The sequence below is a fragment of the Pollicipes pollicipes genome, unplaced genomic scaffold (genome assembly GCF_011947565.3).
Source record: "Pollicipes pollicipes isolate AB1234 unplaced genomic scaffold, Ppol_2.1 Scaffold_2555;HRSCAF=2994_pilon_pilon_pilon, whole genome shotgun sequence".
Classification (NCBI taxonomy): Eukaryota; Metazoa; Arthropoda; class Thecostraca; order Pollicipedomorpha; family Pollicipedidae; genus Pollicipes; species Pollicipes pollicipes.
Genome location: NW_023596136.1, coordinates 40,358,901 through 40,378,440, shown reverse-complemented (window position 1 = coordinate 40,378,440; position 19,540 = coordinate 40,358,901). Strand labels below are relative to the sequence as shown.

The 19,540-nt window shown below is 49.2% G+C and overlaps 2 protein-coding genes across 3 annotated transcripts in view; one reads left to right on the top strand and one right to left on the bottom strand.

The window, feature by feature from the left end:
- Window positions 1-12,445: 12,445 nt before the first annotated feature.
- Window positions 12,446-15,535, top strand: LOC119103945 (NPC intracellular cholesterol transporter 2). The gene is made up of 4 exons (XM_037227656.1): window positions 12,446-12,695; window positions 14,113-14,217; window positions 14,631-14,710; window positions 15,265-15,535. The coding sequence occupies exons 1-4, from the start codon at window positions 12,620-12,622 to the stop codon at window positions 15,442-15,444; spliced, it is 441 nt and encodes a 146-aa protein (XP_037083551.1). The 5' UTR covers window positions 12,446-12,619; the 3' UTR covers window positions 15,445-15,535.
- Window positions 15,536-17,441: 1,906 nt separating this feature from the next.
- Window positions 17,442-19,540, bottom strand: part of LOC119102894 (saccharopine dehydrogenase-like oxidoreductase) — a 31,176-nt gene continuing 29,077 nt past the window's right edge. For both annotated transcript variants that reach the window (XM_037226354.1, XM_037226347.1), the window contains exon 11: window positions 17,442-18,557. In XM_037226354.1, coding sequence (XP_037082249.1) covers window positions 18,458-18,557 — 100 coding nt within the window. In that variant the 3' untranslated portion in view covers window positions 17,442-18,457. The remainder of the gene's footprint in view (window positions 18,558-19,540) is intronic.

The window sequence follows — 19,540 nt, the reverse complement described above, 5'->3', positions numbered from 1 at the left end:
ATATATATATATATATATCTATATATATATATAATATATATATATATATACACATATATACATGCATATATATATACACTATATATATATATATATATATATATATATATATATCTCTCTCTCTCTCTCTCTCTCTCCTCTCTCTCTCTCTCTCTCTCCTCTCTCTCTCTCTCTCCTCTCTCTCTCTCCTCTCTCTCTCTCTCGCTCTCTCTCTCTCCTCTCTCTCTCTCTCTCTCCTCTCCCTCTCCTCTCTCCTCTCTCCCTCCTCTCTCTCTCTATCTCTCTCTCTCTCATCTCTCTTCTCTCCTCTCCTCTCTCTCTCTCTACTCTCTCTCTCCTCTCTCCTCTCTCATCTCTCTCTCTCCTGCCGCATCTTCCTCCTCTCTCTCCCTCTCCTCTCTCTCCGCTCATCCTCCTCTCTCTCTCTCTCTCTCATATATATATATATATATATATATATATACATTATATATATATATAATCTCTATATCCTCTATCTATCTCTATCTCTCTCTCTCTCTCTCTCTATCTATCTATCTATCTAGATCTATATCTATAGTATGTATGTAGCGGCAGTAGTTGTCCGGTCTTATGTCGTTTTGTAGTGCGTCGGCTTCTATGTCCCATAAAATAGCGCATGAAGGCCCTAGAGGTGAGCCCATCGCAACACCCTCGATTCAGCCATACTGCGCCATTCAGTTCTTCTCCTGACGTCTTGAGCCGTCCTAGTTTGGTCAATGTCAGTAACTTCCACAAAGATATCGTCTATGTAGTGGCAGTACAATGTCCGGTCTTAGGTCGTCGTTTTAGTGTATCGGCTTCTACGGGTCTAATAAAGAACTTAGCCAAATAAAAGCCCTAGAGGTGAACCCATCGCGACACCCTCGATTCGGCAATACAGTGTCATTCAGTCCTCTCCGACGATTAGATAGGATCTCGAACGTTAGAATGTAAGGAGCGATGAATATATGAGTTATTTTGCGCGGACCACCTTTAATTTAGCGATGATGCCAACATGCATAAAAGGAAGGATTCTGCCGAAATATTCCACATATATACATACATATATATATATATATATATATATATATATATATATATATATATATATTTATCTATATATAAAATATACTACTGGACTCAGCATTGACGAGGTTTTGATGCTCGTTCCAGTTTCCGGCCTTTGACTTTGCGTCATCGCTTAGATTAAAGATGGTTCGCTCAAAATTACTCATATATATCATCACTCTCCTTCCATTCTAACGTTTCGAGATCTTATCTCATCTTCGGAGAAGACTAAATTGCACAAGATATAAGTTTTGAGTTTGAAAGAATGAAAAATTGTGCACTACTGCTGTAAAACATCTTTTGGTACGGAGAACATAACTGAAGCATAACTAATTGAAGTAGACGGATTCCTTTTTCATTTTCGTACATGTAAAGAAGCACCCATAATGGGAACATCACAAAGACACAATGGGAACACTGTTGTCACAATCACATCAGAAGTGCTCACCCCGCCCACCACCCAGTAGTTTCAAGAGTTCTGCAAGAATTTGTCTGTCTGCTTAGAAGGCCGGAGAGAGTTCGTTAATGAACATGCTTTCCCCAAATTTGAAGGCGTCTTCGGTCACTGCACGTCCGTGAGTATGTCAGTGCTGTCTGTCAGCTGTTGTCGCGTCAATGTCATGTCGTGTTCCTGTCGCATGTGGTCCAAATTTGGGAAAGCATATCTATTAACGAACTCTCCGCCCTTAAACAGACAGACAAATTCTTGCAGAACTCTTGAACTACTAGGTGGTGGGCGATGAGCATTCTGATGTGATTGTGACAATAGTGTTCCCATTGTGTCTTGTGATGTTCCCATTATGAGCGTTTTCTTACATGCATGAAAGTGAAAATAGGAATCCGTCTTACTTCAATTAGTTATGCTTCATTTATGTTTTCCAAACCAAGGGATGTTTTACAACAGAAGTGCACAATTTTTCATTCTTTAAAACTCAAAAACTTATTTCTTGTGCAATTTAGTCTTCTCCGAAGATGAGATAAGATCTCGAAACGTTAGAATGGAAGGAGTGATGAATATATGAGTAATTTTGTGCGAAACCATCTTTAATCTAAGCGATGACACAAAGTCAAAGGCCCGGAAACTGGAACGATGCATCAAGGTCGTCAATGCTGAGTCAGCAGTTATTTTAATTAACATGTATCAAAGAAGAATTCTGCCAAAATATTCCAATATATATATATATATATATATATATATTATTAATATATGCAATATATAATATATATATATATATATATATATATATATATGTGTGTGTGTGTGTCGTGTGTGTTGTGTGGTGTGTGTGTGTGTGTGTGTGTGTGTGTGTGTGTGTGTGTGTGTGTGTGTGTGTGTGTGTGTGCGTACATAGCCCGCCGGCCGCGAGTGACTTGGGCGTCTTCACTGCCGCGTCAGTCAGGATAGATTGCGGCCCGCATTACAACGCATCAAGTCACAGTCAAGGGGCACGCGCAGCCAATCAAAGGATCCAAATCTGGAGTCATCACGCACGAGCAAGGGCGTGTGTGATGTCCGACGCTTCTGCGATCCTAGGCTGCCTGACGTCCCCCACTCATCGCTCTCCCACATGGGACATCGGAATTCTGCCTTCGCCCGGCGCTGAGGCAAAGACGTCTCAGTTTCATTAATTAACTTTTCTTGACAGCGCGACTCGATATTTCGCGCGGAGAGTTCACTTTAGCGCCTGTCGTTGCGGTTCTCGCATCAGGCTGATCGCAGAGCACGAGGCGATCTCGCCGTTTCTGAGTGGCTTAGCTTACAAACGCCGCCTCTTGGGGTGGTGTCGTATATTTTCCATCGTTTGACAACCGCGTGATTTATGTATCGCTTGGGTCGAATCGTTTTCCGCTTGAGGTCAGTATGTAACGCGATTCGTCTGTTGCCGAGTAAGACTTCTTACATTTGTAGACTAAATGAAGCACAGACTTATGCTGCCGCTGGTCGTGTGTGTGGACGCGTGTGGACCTGAAAGATGCACTGTGACTGACTCGCGGGAAGGACTAGCAGCAGCGAAATCGCCACTAATCTATCACGCTAGGGCAGTTAGAAATTTGCTACAAGGTGCAAACTACAAGCCGTTCGGGACATCGTATCGAAATCGAACATCGCATCGAACATCGTTCGAGACATCGTATCGAAAGAGACTAGACAAGATATGTGAAAAGATAGCGTGCGACGCTTGTTGAACGGTCCCAGGTGTTGAGGCTCCCTCAGCGTCAGATTAACCACTCGGCTGGCCCGCGGGGAGGAGACGGCTGCAGCAGCTGAGTCCGCCAAGGCCAGGGTCGTGGAGTGTCAGCAGGTGCGGCGAGCCACGTGCAGCTACAGGGGTCACTAGGGTCAGTCAGCATGTCCCCCGCCTCCGGGATGTACGTCAGACCAGCTGGCCATGGGCTGCCAAGGTGTATAAAATAAACCACGAACGTTTAACTATTCATTATTGCTGGTACAATCTGCGCATGGCTTCACGTATGGTCGGCGAGTTGCCACCGCTCAGCTCTATCATCTGATGGCAGTCTGAGTTTAGCAGTCAGGCTTCCGAGCTTTGAACATGACGAGTTAAGCTCCTGAAGCTTCAAATTTTAACTCCCGACCGCTCTGCGCGAACCGGCCCTGTTAGGGATAGCGGCGTTAAAGTAATTCACACCTCTCAGCTCCGTGAATGACTTCCAGTGCATCCAACAGCAACGTCCAACAAGTCTTGAGGCTCTCCTCGGCCAGGCGAATGCACTGGCAAAGATACAACCCTTTTCCCTTAGATAAGACCCCTTTCTACATTCAGAACCCGTTTTCCGGATCACGAGGGCCACCTGTATGACTAAGGTAGTCGATCCTCTAGATAAGTAGACCCAATGCTATGTTGAGGAGATCCCTTTACTGGCGCAGGAGGCGGCTCATTACGAACTAGGAGGCTGTCGCTCTGGGTTAGGAAGCGCCCTCCGTATTCAGGAGGTGTTCATTTTTTGGATCAGTAGGCTCTTTCATGCATCACATTTCCGCAGTTCCGGACCAGGACATCCTGGAAGCGGTCTGAATCCGAAGGATCATGAGGCGCCTCTATTACATCAGGAGGCCCTTCTAGAACAGCTGGCCCTGTTTTTAGGATAGCGAAACCATTTGCTGGATAATCAGGACGCCCGATTCTGAACTTTTTTACATTGTCGACATTGATTTCTTTGGATAAAATGTATGTAACAATTTGATAAGAGGACACATGCCTTCAGTGCCCCTCCAGCTGGAATATGGCATTGCTTTTCTCACACGTCAACCTGTGAGGAGGCTCCATTTTGTCCAGGAGCCCCCTGGAAAATCTTGCCCCCCAACTTAAAGTTCGTGGTGCTGCCACGGTATGAAATGACCTTGACTTTACGCAACGTTGACCCTTGGCATTTGCTAACCAAATGGTATGATCCTGAAGCGAGAAAACACAAGCACTGTCGTTTGGTTCCGGTTCGGAAGCTTCACAACCAATTTAACGAGTGCTACAAGGTCCTGAGTTCGCCCAAAGATTTTGGTGATGTTATGATATTCTGAGTAAGGGTCCCATTAGCGGTTGCGGCCACATCTGAGCCCAAGAATTCTGGGTGTGATTGACCGATTGTCGTGGTATCGACTGCCGTGGAATCGATTACCCGTGGTATCGACTGCCGTCTGATAGTTCCGATCCACGATAACGCTGTGAGAAACCAAGGAGATTGCGTGTAATCCTCAGCCCAGCGCGGTTGGCGACCAGCTCAGGCGGTGCCAGGCTAAGGGGGCAGTTTTGGAGTGTTTGACAAGAGCATGTTGGGCAGATCACTGAGTAACGAACCTGTGGAATGGGAGGGGCTGTTCACATGATAGTGCTCGATTAGTCCATCCGATAGATTTAGCAAATACACCAGTTAAAGGGAATGTTCCATATTTGAAGATATTGAAGCAAGCATCAGATACGATGAAATATGCTCACTTAAATGACTGCCTTACTTAAAGTGGAAAAGACTGTTCTATGCAACGCAGTTTTCTCTGTTTAGTAAATATCCTCTCCAAAACTTCAGTGTTTTGATCGCGTCATGGAACATTTGTGTGACGTTGAGGCCCTGCCAAACTGGCCGTATAAAAGTGCCGCTGAAGCACTGACATGTAATACTACAATCCTCCGAGAGGTGGCCATGGGCGCTGCTGGAGGGGTTTGCTGAACCAACTATGGTTTGTGGTTGTGTCTTGGCCCTTTCTCGTGGTGTACTTGCACAAATATCCGTGAGTTTGTGCTATTTACTTGTGCTTACATACTCGCGTAACACACTTTCTTAAGTTATTTGATTAGCTGTTTTACCTTATTAATATCTAGGACTAATGTCCAACTTTTTAAAGTATGTACCGCAAAACATGACGCATTGATGGAGATTTGTCCCTCTTTTTCTGTCTTCACTTGTCCTGGATCCCACCGGCACCCCGTACATTCCGTGCATGCCGCGTGCGTCAGCCACGAGTGGGCGAGAGTCCCGTGGGAATGGGGACCCCAACGTACGGGCTTACGCAGTTCATAAAAACAGCTCAAGCACGGTCCTAAACAGATTAGAACAGCCCCTCCACAGGCTTTCAGGCTGGGGGGGGGAGGGGAGGAAGGCGGCACCGCACCCCTCGCCCAGCTTTTAATCGGAGGGCCCTCGCCACTGCCCCCCTCTCCCCCCCCCCCCCCCCACCGGTTCCCGTGTCGTTGTGTATAGCTCCGTTAATAAAACAATAAATGACGGCTATCCAGTCGCGTTCCGCGATATTGTCGGTTGCCGCCCGCCGGCCGCACCGACCGTAGATCGCGGTGGAGTAGTCCTCAATTACCACCGCTGTTCCGTAACCAAAATGTTGGAGACACGCTTGCTTTTTGGTTGCAAAACACGTGCAATAAATTTTCAATAGTCCATTGAAAATTTGGGCGCGATTGAATGGCATACAGGAGAGGTATTCTCAAAAAAACCTCAGAGTGGTGTCACATCGACCCCAGTGCCAGGGCTCAATATTCGCACATCTTTTGTAACTGAATGTTCTCTTTTTATTTTAGAGCAAATACTCAACCAGAGGGTGGTACCGTGAAGCCCTACACTCGGTCTGAAGTCCCTTTCTCCTCACTGACCCTATATTTCCCGCTCCAACTAGCAGTTGTTGCAGTCCCCCATACAGCCCCATAATGCATTGCAGCCAATCCGCCCGCATTTTTTGTCATTTTTCATTTGAACACAATAATTAAGTGTCAAAAACCGAAAGAGAAATGACTTTTTGTGGATAGGTTACGTGAACCCATATTTGGGATAGATCATCTTAGATTTCGGGTCCTCACTCGCCCCCCCCCCCCCTCCCCCTCCCCCGCCTGTTGATCATATCCTTCCCAATCTACATCTACGCCAATCATATTCCAGCTGTCAGAAGCTGATGCCTGTTGGACGTTTCAAAAGCGCCTAAGCGCCTATTTTAAGCGGTTCTTCTTTCCAATTCAAGAACAGCTGTCTCATCTCAGAACGCTTGACCACATACAGAATGCCTGCATCCACCGCGACTCAGTGGCACGTCTCCTCACAGTCTCTGCCTGAACCGTTCCAAAGGGCAGCAATCAGTTTCATAAAGTAAAGGTACTGCTTACCTCTGGCCGGCTGAAACAATTTCGGCGTACTCCGCTACTTTCTACGCCGGTTTCATAGCTCTTGCAGCACACCTCTGAAGTGAACCGTAGATTGCCGAGGCTCCCGGTTCTCTATATGCCTGACGTAAGAAAGCCGAGGCTGAAGCAATCTTAATGGCGATGCAAGCGTACATTACTCTAGCAACGATGCCGTCGTTTTGGACCCAAAGGGTTTCGAATGCCTATTGATGAATCCAGAAATATCTCCAAAGTGGCATAAAAGCTGCCGCTATCTATGAGTTAAATGTGGTTTGCTTGTCGATTAATTCATGGAGTAACTACGCTAACTTTATCTACTACTACGAGTAACTACGCTAACTAACTTCATATTATGAAGTATGAAGTATATGAGCCGCTGATATACAGATATCCAATAATTTTTGATATTGTTCCGCAACTCGCAGAAGTAAGCAAAGCTGCTTGGTTCATGTCCTCACACCCAGTGCTTCTCTCTAATAAGCATGCATGATATGAACCTAAGGGACAAATGTTAACTGAAATAGCTGATCCTCACCCTGCGCCGTGCATTTTGTGAACTAACACCACGTCTGTCCGTGGCGTGGCAAGAACTAAAAATATTCTCGTGAAATCCGCGACATGTGGGCAAAAATGTATGTTTTATACCTAACTGCCAGGTTGTCCACCGAGCTTTGTCCACCGAGTGTCTTGGCATACGTTTGCTATGATTTACAGTATTGCAATACTAACTGCTTCTGTATTGGTTTCTCACACATACGTTACGCGTCCACCTCTCGTGCAAAGTCTGCGCTGACGTCGTCCGACGTCGTTCACGTCGGACGACGTGAACGACGTCGTCCAATAGCCAAGCTTTGTCCTTGTGCGGGTTGATTCTCGGTCTAAGCGTTTCGCCCCTTCGCTCCTGCACGGCCACGCGCTGGCCCTTTATAATTATCACTGCGGATTTTACGAGGCAGATCAGCTTTTTATTTTACTTCAGCTTAGAGGTGAATGTCTATGGTCAAAGCAGCTTCGTTTGTGAAATCCGATGGATGCTTCATGAAGTATGGGGTCTGTTAGGTCAAATTTACCCGTGTTTTTAATTAGATTTTTAGAATTTTTATAGAATATTTATAGAATTTTACGGACGTAGGAGCAGGTACATAGTTATTCCTCACTTTATGCAACCGGATCGGAGGTAAAAGCTTGAGAAGTTACTCCCTACTTCAAATTGTACGCATTTATTTACGAAACTGCTTTCCGATCGTGCATGAACTCCCTGAAAATACAAGTTTTCCACTGGGGAGGGGATTTCGCGTCATTTCAGTCACTGGTGGGGATGCCCCTTCCGGTTAAAGCATTCCACGACAAATAGACAAGACAGGTCGAACGGTTCATTTTCCACCATCATCTCTCGGATTTTGACCATAATGGGCCACAGTGGCTGCCTGCGGCGTTGAAAACGCCTGCGGTATTTTCATGTCTCTCAGTTGGGGCGGCTTCGGAGCTACAGCCTACTGCAATTGTCGTGTTCTTTGTTTGAAAGGCTAAGTTTGGCGGCCATTGTTTCACTACGATGAAAGAAAAAGCGCGTAAAGTTTGATGTCAAAATGATGCAACAGTTTTTCCAGAGTACGTGTATGTCGTGATTGGAATTATTATTCCACAAAAAACATTGATTGTCGCACTATGAGCATTTGCAACGCATGCAGAGCCATTTTCCCACGCGATTTTGAGCCTTTTCTCATTTGCATGTCAAAGAGCAGGGTTAGTACCCCATAATCCAAAAATAAACGTGGTTATCGCCTTGGAAAGATTTGGAAAAAATGTCACGATTTCCATGCCCCAGTTTCCAAAATTTGACCATGTCACAATACGGGATCATCATTCGCGACCTCATTTCATTATTTTTTATTTCATTTCATCATTCGGGACCTCATTCGCGCCATCCGTCGCCGGCTATCGACGCTGTATCTCTCACGCATCTCTCCGCAGAGGCGGCGGAAAATGAGCGCATTACGAGAAAAAGCTAAGATTACCAACACGATGGCTCGCATGCACGTGGGAGGCGACTCAGTGCGCCAGTCACTCAGTCTAACTCACTCTAATTCATCCGTACTCTCCAAATCAAGCGGCCGCTACTTTCCTCCCAACGCCTGAGTCTAACGCAAGGACAGGAACAATCTGAGCACTTACTGTGATTCCTTCGTAAATCAGCAGCGTCTCGTCGACAGCCTTGGCCGAAACCAAGCTGACGCCAAGCTAATCCTCTGTCCGAAGTACTTCTCCTTCAGGTACGAAGAAACATACCGCCCGCACATCAGCCTTGCCCTACTGGACCTGGCTGAGTTCTCTGCAGAGCGAGTATGATCGGAATGGAGGCGCCACAGGCTGGCACTGGCAGAAACACCTTCCAAGGTCCCCAACTCCGCCGCAAGAGTTCTCCCCATGGGACGCGGCGACGTATTACCAATTACACTTCATGACAAAGTCCTCCTCATGAAAGCAAATGTTCAAATAATTGAACCTGTTCTTGCACTGCGCAGCTGACGTATCTGAAAAGCAATACACTTTCCATATTTGAAACCACGCTTTCACTCCAGGTAAAAGGTATTGTAGAAACGTATGGACCGCAAAAGTGTTTTGTTCCATCGCGGCTGACAGCGCGCGATAACTTTTGCGTTCAATCTGTCCAGGTTCTGTTCAATGTACCTCCAAAGGATGCAGCGTGCATTGCAGGCGAATCTTGGTGAAACTGTTGAACTTCGACATAAACGACGAAAGGGTAACTTTCTGAAAAATATAGAAATATGAAAGTCATGATTTCTTGGGCGGTTGTTTTAAGGACCATCGAAAAATTTACCCTGGTGCCGGGCCGTTAAGTAGTGTTTGGTAAATGCAATTTTGGCTTTTGACAATTTGTTAGTTGACAGTGCATTAGCGAGGAACTTTATTCACACAGATAAGACACTAGTAATAGCCTTATTCCTCGGAGAAAAACCAGGAGAACTGGAGATGCAGTTGGGTTGAAATTTCGGCAGCATGCCTTTATCGGAAAGGGCAGAAATGAATTTAAAATTGTCTGCCGATGATCCTACTCGATTTTTCAGGTTTTTCAGTTTCTGCTATTGTCTCGATAAAGGCATGCTGCCGACATATCAACTCAACTTTATCTCCCCTTTCCCGAGTTTTCTCCGAGGAATAAGGCTATTACTGCTGTCTTATCTTTTGAAAGTTTCGGTCAAAAACTCATCCATTGGTAGGCTAAGTTCAGATTAAGTACAGCGAGCTGTGCTCACGCACTGTGTAATCTGATTTTATTGATTGAACCCAAAATTTCCTCTGCTTACGCACTGATAGGTTTAGTCAAAAACCATCGCACACATCCTAAGCGTGGGCACTTCTCACACTCTCACACTTCTCACGCATCCTGGACTCATTATGTCCTCTTAAGTGGCATCTCGCAGGTCAAGATATTCCATTATCAGCTTTGCGTTATAGTGATAATAACACACGCAAACCGCATGCGTGCCGCTGCCACCGATCAGGACGCAGCGTTCGCGGGATAAGGCCTCATGTTTGCATGCAATTTTATCCTAGCAGGGTTCCAAGCATTCGTAGCATTTCTTACTCAAACATTTTGACCAATTAGTGTGTTAGAAACATCGCAGAGCGCACCCGGTAGGAAAAGCAAAGCAAATGAAACACTTTCATGGTTGTGAGCAGGGAGTCCAATGAGATTTGTCACGCAGCAGCGGCTACTTCAAATCAAAATTCTAAGCTGTTCAGGATTTCGAGAAAACTGGCATTACCAATAAAATAGGGCGTGTCTGATCTGAATAAGTGGGTACAAAAAAGGTCGCATCCTTCCTTTAAACCTCGCTGTGCTCTCGTTTTGTGCTTCCCAAATGGAATGGCAAAGCGGGGTTGTTGACCGTTTTACCGTTGTAAGACACTGTCAATACACCCACGCGCTCCACCCGCACAACAGGCACTGATCCAAGGCTCTATCACTGGGCATTTGTCCGACTGAGTCGCCCCCACATGAACAAGAGGCCACACTACCTTCGCAGTACGCAGTCATCCCCTCCCCCGCTCCAGTTACCCCGGCTGAGACAGTACACATGAGGGATGGGAAGATAGGGGGGGGGGGGGGGGGCAGACGGCTGCGGCGGCGCGCCGCGCGCTCAGTCTTCGTGCACTACACATAATTCATCTGTGCATGGACTTTGTCTTTCCAAGCAAGATAGCCAACCTTGGCATATCAGAATTCGGGTAACAAACCACGCTCTTATACACGCTGACGAAAACATATCTGTATCACATCGAAATGTTGTGCTTCGTGCCCTGGGTATTGTTGATCGTGCAATAAAGATTTCAGGAGTGGCGTGCAAATACTCGGACAGTCTTCTGATTATTTTAACATATATGCCTGCCAAATCATATTTCAAGCAAGCGAAAGAAGTTGCCACCGAAGATACTTTGCAATTACAAAACTCGAAACCGCCGAAGGCCATAACTCGGAAACGGTGCAACTGATAGATTTAAAAAACGCTACCAGTGACTTCAGCACTGATGGCAACTTCAATAAAACAAATTTCATCAAAATCCGAGGGTTGAGGTGTAAGGCACTTGCCGATTTGTCGTGGAATGTCCCAGTTTAGGTGTTAAAACAGACCTGGTTTATCTGGAATACGAACGGACCCTAAGCCTAAGCCCTAAGCCTGTTTTACGCGTGACAAAGCGCATGCCAACCATAAGATGCCAGAACGTCATACACCCACACAGCGTCATTGCAGCACAAAACCAAATTACGCTTCGTCTTCGTTCTTATAGAGTGAGAAAATCAGCACAGATCTTCAGGCAAGACATCATGTTCACCATGTTTTGTGGACATACTTAGCTGTCGAACGTTATCATTACGTCGTTAAATATTCCAGCTTATCGAAGCGAACACACCGGCCAGTGAAAAATGATGCACCAAGAGTCAATTCCGGATACCGTCGAGTTTGGGCGGTGAGCATCGCCAAACCGCTATGTTGCATAAGGATGCTGGAGTATCCCTTTAGCCTGCCGCTGGTTAATGAGTCAGTGTTCGTCATAATCAGCTTACTTCAGTGAAAGGTGACATGTAGCTGACGGTGACCTTGGGCTTTAAGCGTTGCAAGGCCTGACCTACATTAGCTATTTACCTGCGGTTTGAGTGAACTCTACAGCTTCCAACTCTGAAGCTATCACCAGTCACATGATGGGAATGGCCGCACATTCTGCTAGCTTACAGTGACGCGAGTTCGCCTTTTCCTATATCCGCTTTGATACGAGGCTACATTGCCCGTTATGATCAATATAAACACGATGGTACAGTTAGAGCTCCGCTAGTATATTTGCGACATGAAAATTGGCACGGGTCAAACCTGTAATGGGCCAGAAGCAGAATTAATCTCTTTTTGTCACGATAAAAAATTGGACCTTATATGATCTCATGATCTTATATGATCTCATTGGGGCTCAAGGCCCGGGCTTACGGGCCCATCGCAGATTACGTGTAATGAGTTGGTGATTCACTTTCGGCACCAAGTGCAGGGAAGATCCTGCACACGCCGCTGTAAAAAGCACGCTAACAGCCGACGGCGGCGCCGTGTTCACCGGCCGCGGCTGCTGCGGGACGCCGCGGCGGGCTCAGCGTGTAATCCGCAGCGGCCAGCGAGAGAGAGCGAGCGGCCGAGGGCCGTGGCGGGCCGGACTGGGCCGGACTGGGCCGGACTGGGCAGGCCAGTGTGCATCACCGGCCCTCCTGGGGCGCTCCATCTTCAGGAGTCGCCCGATAACCGCACAAGGGGTGCACTGTCCGCGTCGGGAGCACGCCACGTGCCACCGCCAGAGGCGTGCCGACCACTGCCTGCGTCGTCGGGACACGCCCGCATCCCACCGGCACAATGACGGTCTTGAGCGGCGTCCTTTGGCTGCTGCTGCTTTCTTCAGTGGCATCGGCCACTCCGTTCAGCAATTGTGGTAAGTGGGCAAGTGCCGCATGGGTATGGTTCGGAAATGGTACGTGCTGTTGCGTGAAATGACTGTAATTTGACTCAGAGCTGAGCATCGAAAGATTGCATTCCGCTGTGATGACTATTGAATGTAGCAATTGAATGACTATTGAATGTAACAGCTGAACGACTATTGAATGTAACTTATTGAATGTTTCGTAAATACAATGACCCATCGTGGTCAGGCATGCACTGCGCATCATGCGATGTCGATTGTGGCGCTACACTAAGTGCTGGGCTCAGCGGTGCCAGTCAATTTAACATGACAGACTACCATTTTTTTTGCGTTCCGTCAGAGACGTTTTTGGACAATGTGTGGAAGGAAAGTAAGTACCGCTAGCCGTCACAGCCGCAGGTTTGTATCCGTGGGAAGGTTCAAGACGTTGGAAAGCTGGCATATGGGCATACTGTAGTCCCAGCTTGCGTTAACTGCCGCGGAAAACGACGGTTCTGCGAGACTCGCGGCAAGTGGGCGCTCCTGAGACGCGACGAGTACGGAACGTGGGCGGGATAACGTACCAAAAAGTGAAAAGGCCACGCTCTCGTGGATTATTTTCCGCACCAGCATAAGGTTAATCTTTAAGCTGTGACGACAGATGACGACGGTAATGCCTCTCGCCCGGCTCATGCGTCATCTCATGTAGAATCGGGTCAGCGCAATGTCCGCTGCCGTCATGGGGATTTTCGTGACTGCTTACCGTGGCCTTGACCTGGGAGGTGCGCCACAAATCCCACAGCTGTAAAACCTTTCAAGGCTATCTCGCAGCTCGAGGAAATCGAGAGGAGTGTCAGGGCTTGTACGGCAAGGTTTACTAAGTTACATTATTATTCAGCACAGCCCGACCAAGGAACCGTTGTAAGCACAACAGGTGGAGGAATGACGGTAGTACTTCAGTATTTGTAGACATTATTAGACTTAATACTACTTTCCAGTGCTGGTGTAAATACTGGTATAGATACCTTTTGCTATCAAAGCAGTAAGCAAGATCAACTGTAGAGATTTGCAATGGGGACACAACTCCCAAGTTTGCACAGAAAACTCAGAGTTGCGCGCAGAAGGATCGTAGCATTTCTCTCATGACGTACAACAGCCTCGGATGTTGGGGATATGTTTTGTTTCACGTTTCTGTCTCAAACTTTTAATTGTCAATACGCCATTGCGAACACATTAAAGCATGCCAGCACTATGATAGGGGAGGGCCACGTGACCCGTGGCCAATACATGGATACGCCCCCTGTGGCAAGCCCCACCGGAACTTATTACTTTGACAGTAGCACGCTCCGGTGGGTATATGCCAGGTTTGCCTTAGGCCTCCACGTCACCTCGACTATTATCCGGCACGCTACTTCCACTTGTATGCTGACCGCTCGTTTTGTTTGTTCAGGGTTCACGGGCGCTCTGCTGGATGTCAAGGTGGGCGACTGCGACCATCTGCCTTGCGTTATCAAGAGGGGCTCGACGGTGCCCATGCAGGTGCGCTTCAAGGCAGGTGAGTCATCGGAGCACGTGCCGTGCCGCACTTCGTCGTCGTGTCACCCGTCATTTGCATCGCATCACTGTCATATACATATGTTATTGCGAGATCCCATCCCGACAGCGACCGCTGGAACTCTGGCCAGATCTCTGGTTAATTGAATGTGCAGTGTGACTAGCATTGCAGGAGCATTGGACATAAATTATGACGCGATATTTGGAGACACGCTGCGGGAAGCAAAATCGGAACACTGCAGCATAACATAACGCTGGTCAGTAAAAGACACAACTGCTGCAGATTCATCACGTAAAAACGCTCAAAAAAGCTGGCAAACAGTTCTCCATGGCCCTCATTCATGGCGTTGAGCATACCCTGTGCATAATCTGCCGCAATCACTGGAAATCTCGCTTGTAAAATGTGTGTTCCAGTTCAGGAGATTGTCAGCATGAAATCAATGATATTTGGCCTTCTCGACAACATCCCAATACCACTGGATTACGATAATCAGGTAAGATGTCTGTTCAGGAGACCAAGGAGGTTGGAAGAGTTGAATAATGAGATGTTTTTTACCTATTCCACTTCCATTTATAAAACACTTCACAACACACGCACGCATTACACGCCCACACGTACACCCGCGAGCGCGCGCAGCGCGCACACACACACCACACACACACACACACACACACACACACACATCCACACAGAGATTATATATATATATATATATATATATATATATATATATATATATATAATATATATATATACTTCTCTCTCTCTCTCTCTCTCTTCTCTCTCTCTCTTCTCTCTCTCTCTCTCCTCTCTCTATCTCTCTCTCTCTCTCTCTCTCTCTCTCTCTCTCTCTCATGCATGCATTTATTGGCATAGGGACTTTGCCGCCATCGCCAATGGACGTAATCCCGGCTGGAGGTCCGTATGTTTAGGCCTTGGTTACGACAAAGGACCACAGACAGCAGCCTCGGCAGTCTACACGGCATCACTTTGCCAATCCATCCTGGAGCGAGTGCTGCAGATGGGCCGACGCCTCCCTGTCCGCAGATGTGCAGCCAGATGCTCGCCGGCCGCTGCCCAGCCAAGGCGGGCCAGGAGCTGACGTATGCCGTGGACCTGCCCGTCGCCGCCGACATGCCGGCCGTCGGTATCACGCTCGAGTGGCACATCACCGACCAGCACGACGCCACGGTCCTCTGCGCCCTGGTGCCGGCACAGTTCACCTGAACAGGGCAGGGCGGCGGCGGCCGTGGACCGCGGGACCTGGCCCGTCTCGGCCGGCGGAGAGCCGACGAGGTCGCGGAGGACGTGAGGGTGCAAGATGAACAGCAAAGGGACGCTAGACGTGCTCGGCGGGCAGTGAGCTTGCTTGCGATCGGCGTCCGTGGGATCTTGTGCTGTCCGCATTTGATTTACCGGTTTATGGGTGCGTGATCACCAAGAAGCAGTGTTCAATAACAGAACACAGAAGGTAAACGCCACACGGATCTACACATGTGAGCGATGGGCGCAAAATGACCCTAGACGTCGACGCGCCCTAAAACCCCAATCACAACATGTGAGCGAAAATGTGGTGCGCGTTATCCACGAAGGTACACAATAAAAAGATCAGAAAATCTCAGCGTTGCTAGTTGCTATACAATGAGCAGGCAACATTGTTGCTGTCCAGTTACACCATTGGCAACGACACAAGTTTTACGATAACGAGAAAGCGCTAAAACTGAAAACATCCGCTGTTGGAGATTGATGCAAAAAATTGTCTATTCGCGATGGAGGCGGTCAAAAAAGTTTGGGAGCGTTTTAGGGGCGAGTTTAAGAGCGTCTATGCGACCATAAGAATGAAGCAGTGAAAAAAGAAGGAAAAGTGGCACGCACAGGTCTGTGGAGCAAAAGCATAAAACCCGACTGAGGAATCAATGTCACTCCGGCGAACATTGCGAGGAAATGACAGGTCACACTGAGGATCCCTGGCTCCTGAAGGCAGTGGTATTGGCCCTACGGGGCCAGCCAGGTTTGCCAGTTGATATCCTGGCATTGAAGGCCAGTCTGCAATGGCGTCATCATGACAACAAGCCATCCGATTGTTCCATAACGGATTTGTAAAAAAATTGACCGCGGTTAATTTTGCACCACAAATTTCGTACGCCTAAATTGGGTCAATGCGAAGCCCCACGACCGGCTGTGGAATGCTCCTAACGGATACAAGGCCTGGGATGACTGGCAAGGAAGTCATGACTTCCTGCAGCGAGTTGGGCATACAAGCGCCGACCCATCAATGCCCTCCCCCCCCCCTCCCCATCGGAGCCCCTAAGGAAGTCTTCGTATGTTGCTCAGAGGTATCACACAGCATGAACTTTTGCATGATTGTAGTATTCTAGCCCAACGGTTGTTCACGAAACAACGCAACCTCCTCGCCCAAGTGCCGACAGGGCGAGGCGAGGGCGAAGGGGCGGGCTGGCAGGGCGGGGCGAGGGCAGGGCGAGGTCAGGCGAGGGCGGGCAGGCGAGGGCGAGGGCGAGGCGAGGGCGAGGGCGAGGCGGGGCGAGGGCGAGGCGAGGGCGAGAGGCGAGGCGAGGGGGAGGGGGGGGGAGGGCGAGCGAGGGCGAGGGAGAGAGAGGGGAGGGGAGAGAGAGAAGAGACGAGAGAGAGGAAAGAGAGAGAGAGAGAAGAGAGGAGAGGAGCAGAGAGGAGAGAGAGAGAGAGGGGGAGGGACACAGAACGGGGAGACGAGTATGCTATACAAAATATAGACAAAATATAGCATCTGCCTCAGCGTTTGCTGATTGTTTTGCATCTTGCGGTAACCTGGGTGCGGTGCTCCAGAATAGCTGCAGAGCATTGATGGCACTGCAACCGGCTGAAGAGAAGAGGCACTACCTATTGCAAGTCAATATATGCATTGCTGCATGGTGCACCAACCGATGGAGTTGGCTTGCAAAGGCATACGGGGCTGGGCCTGGCCCAACCGAGAACGGGCTGGCTTGGGAATGTTACTTCGTCCGCGGTGTGGGAGGAACGCTGACGAGAGCCGTCGTACACAGGCAGGGAATACTAACTGGAACTACGATGACAAACCAGAGTGAGACGCGGTCTTATCACAAAATGGTGGGGCAAACAGATGAATAACGCATATCTATGGTCACTGTGCTTTGCTAGACAGAGCATCTGATTCAAAATACGACGTCGACGACAAAACCGCATTCCGCGGCTGGTAAAGAACGTACTTCACCCATGATATATATTGCTGTTAGTGCAAGCTCTACCGTTGGCCACATCACAACCTTTCTGCAGACAGAAGCAACATGACGATACCCTCCTCTAGGATCGCTCCCACATGACAGCGGCGCCCACCGCAGCCTGTTCATGCTACACACGTGGGCACGCGTCCGACAGCGACGGAACAGCGTTCGACTTGCTCATCGCCTGATTGTTCGTTGATTTCTGGCCACTCAGTTGAAATATCATATAAACTGGCTTGCTGCTGAAGGGGCCCCAACACCCATTCACACCCATCCAGAATAACGCGCCTCACATTTATATACCTTCCTCCTGTTAGCAGCGTGTAACAGCCCCGCCCAACGACGTCTCCGATAGTTTTTCATATCCCTATCACCCAGTCACATTCTACACACATTTCTTCACACCCGATGATTTCTCTTACAAATTGTACACGACTTTACCGCCGTAGCTTTTTAATCAAATTGGTCCTTCTTGCTGCCGGAGTTCCCAGCCCACACCTGTCCCCGTTATCGCTACTCCCACGCGATACCCTGTCCACGAGCGCTGGCGTGGTCGATTGTGGGGTTCCTGGGCGTCACCGTCCGAAGTACAGCCTCGATTCAGCGAAGAGCGCGCCACCGCCCGACAACAGCGCTCCCGCCCCTGTAGATCTGCCAGCGCTGACGCCTCCCCTGAATACCCTGACAACGGTCCACAATTTACAGCTGCGTTATGGCGGTGCTACAGCCGGGTCGACGGCACAATCGCCTCCGGCCGACACGCGGAGGCACACTAGACCCGCACGTGTCTGAGAGGCCTCCCGCCCGTGCAATGCCCAGCTCCAGCCGCCGGCGCCGACCTGCCCCCTCGAGCGGCGCCCCTCGCGGTCCGGCCCGAGCCGGCTGCGGCAGCTGCCAGTCGCCAGGCGCCCCGGTCCTCTCTCCGGGCTGCGTCGCCAGCGACCGGCCCGGGGAGGGACGGGGGGGGGGGGGGAGGGCGGGGCGGGCAGGGCGCCTGCCGTCTACTGGTCGCCGATGACCTCGAACGTAACGCCGCGATGGTTCAGCCGCTCGATCAGAGATGTCTCTGCGAACGCCGCGCCCGGCGCGTACACGCCACCGCTGAAACGAACGTGAACGTGCCTGGGTCAGCCAACACATCTCCGCACTGAAGCAGTCACCGGCTACGCATCGGTCCACCAGCCCACTACCGGGACCGGCACAGACGGCCGCTGACACTGGGTCAACCAAACATCACCGCAACGAAGCCAACACCGGCTGCGCATCGGCCCAACAGCCCACTACCGGGACCGGCACAGACGGCCGCTGACACTGGACCAACCACACACCATCAATACTGAAGCCGACAACGGCTGCGCATCGGCCCAACAGCCCACTACCAGGGCCAATACAAACCCACTGACACTGGGTCAACCAAACATCACCGCAACGAAGCCAACGCCGGCTGCGCATCGGACCACCAGCCCACTACCGGGACCGGCACAGACGGCCGCTGACACTGGGTCAACCAAACACACCATCAGTACTGAAGCCGACACCGGATGTACATCGCATGTCGCATGCATGTGCACCTTCAGCACTGAAACACACATGTTCATCCCCGACCGACTCAATACGAACGATGTGGGCACGCTATGCCCGAATCAGTATGAGTTCAGAGCTCTTATGCTGAGTTATCCACCCTCAGCACACCAGGAGGTACTGGTTAAACGAGTTATAGCGCATGGGTTGTTTTGACAGTGCTCGGTACAGCAATGACTACTGCCAGTATAACCAATGTTCGCACTGCAACGTCGTTGAAGCAGCACCTCCTGGCAAAGTGAGGACCAATAAGTCAGCATAAGACCCCTGCAAACAGCAGGATGATGGCGATGATTTGGGCTTTGGGGCGCGCCGACCACGTCGGTCATATGGCACCCAGCCGAAATAGCAGGAGCTGAAGGCCTTGCTTTCTCATATCATGTCCGCATCACTCCAAGTCAATGAAATGATCCGACCGCTACGCTGGAGCAAAATGACGAGCGCTCAAACCAAACGAATGCATGCAACTCTTTTCCAAAAGAGTCGTGCATTAAGCAGAGTGT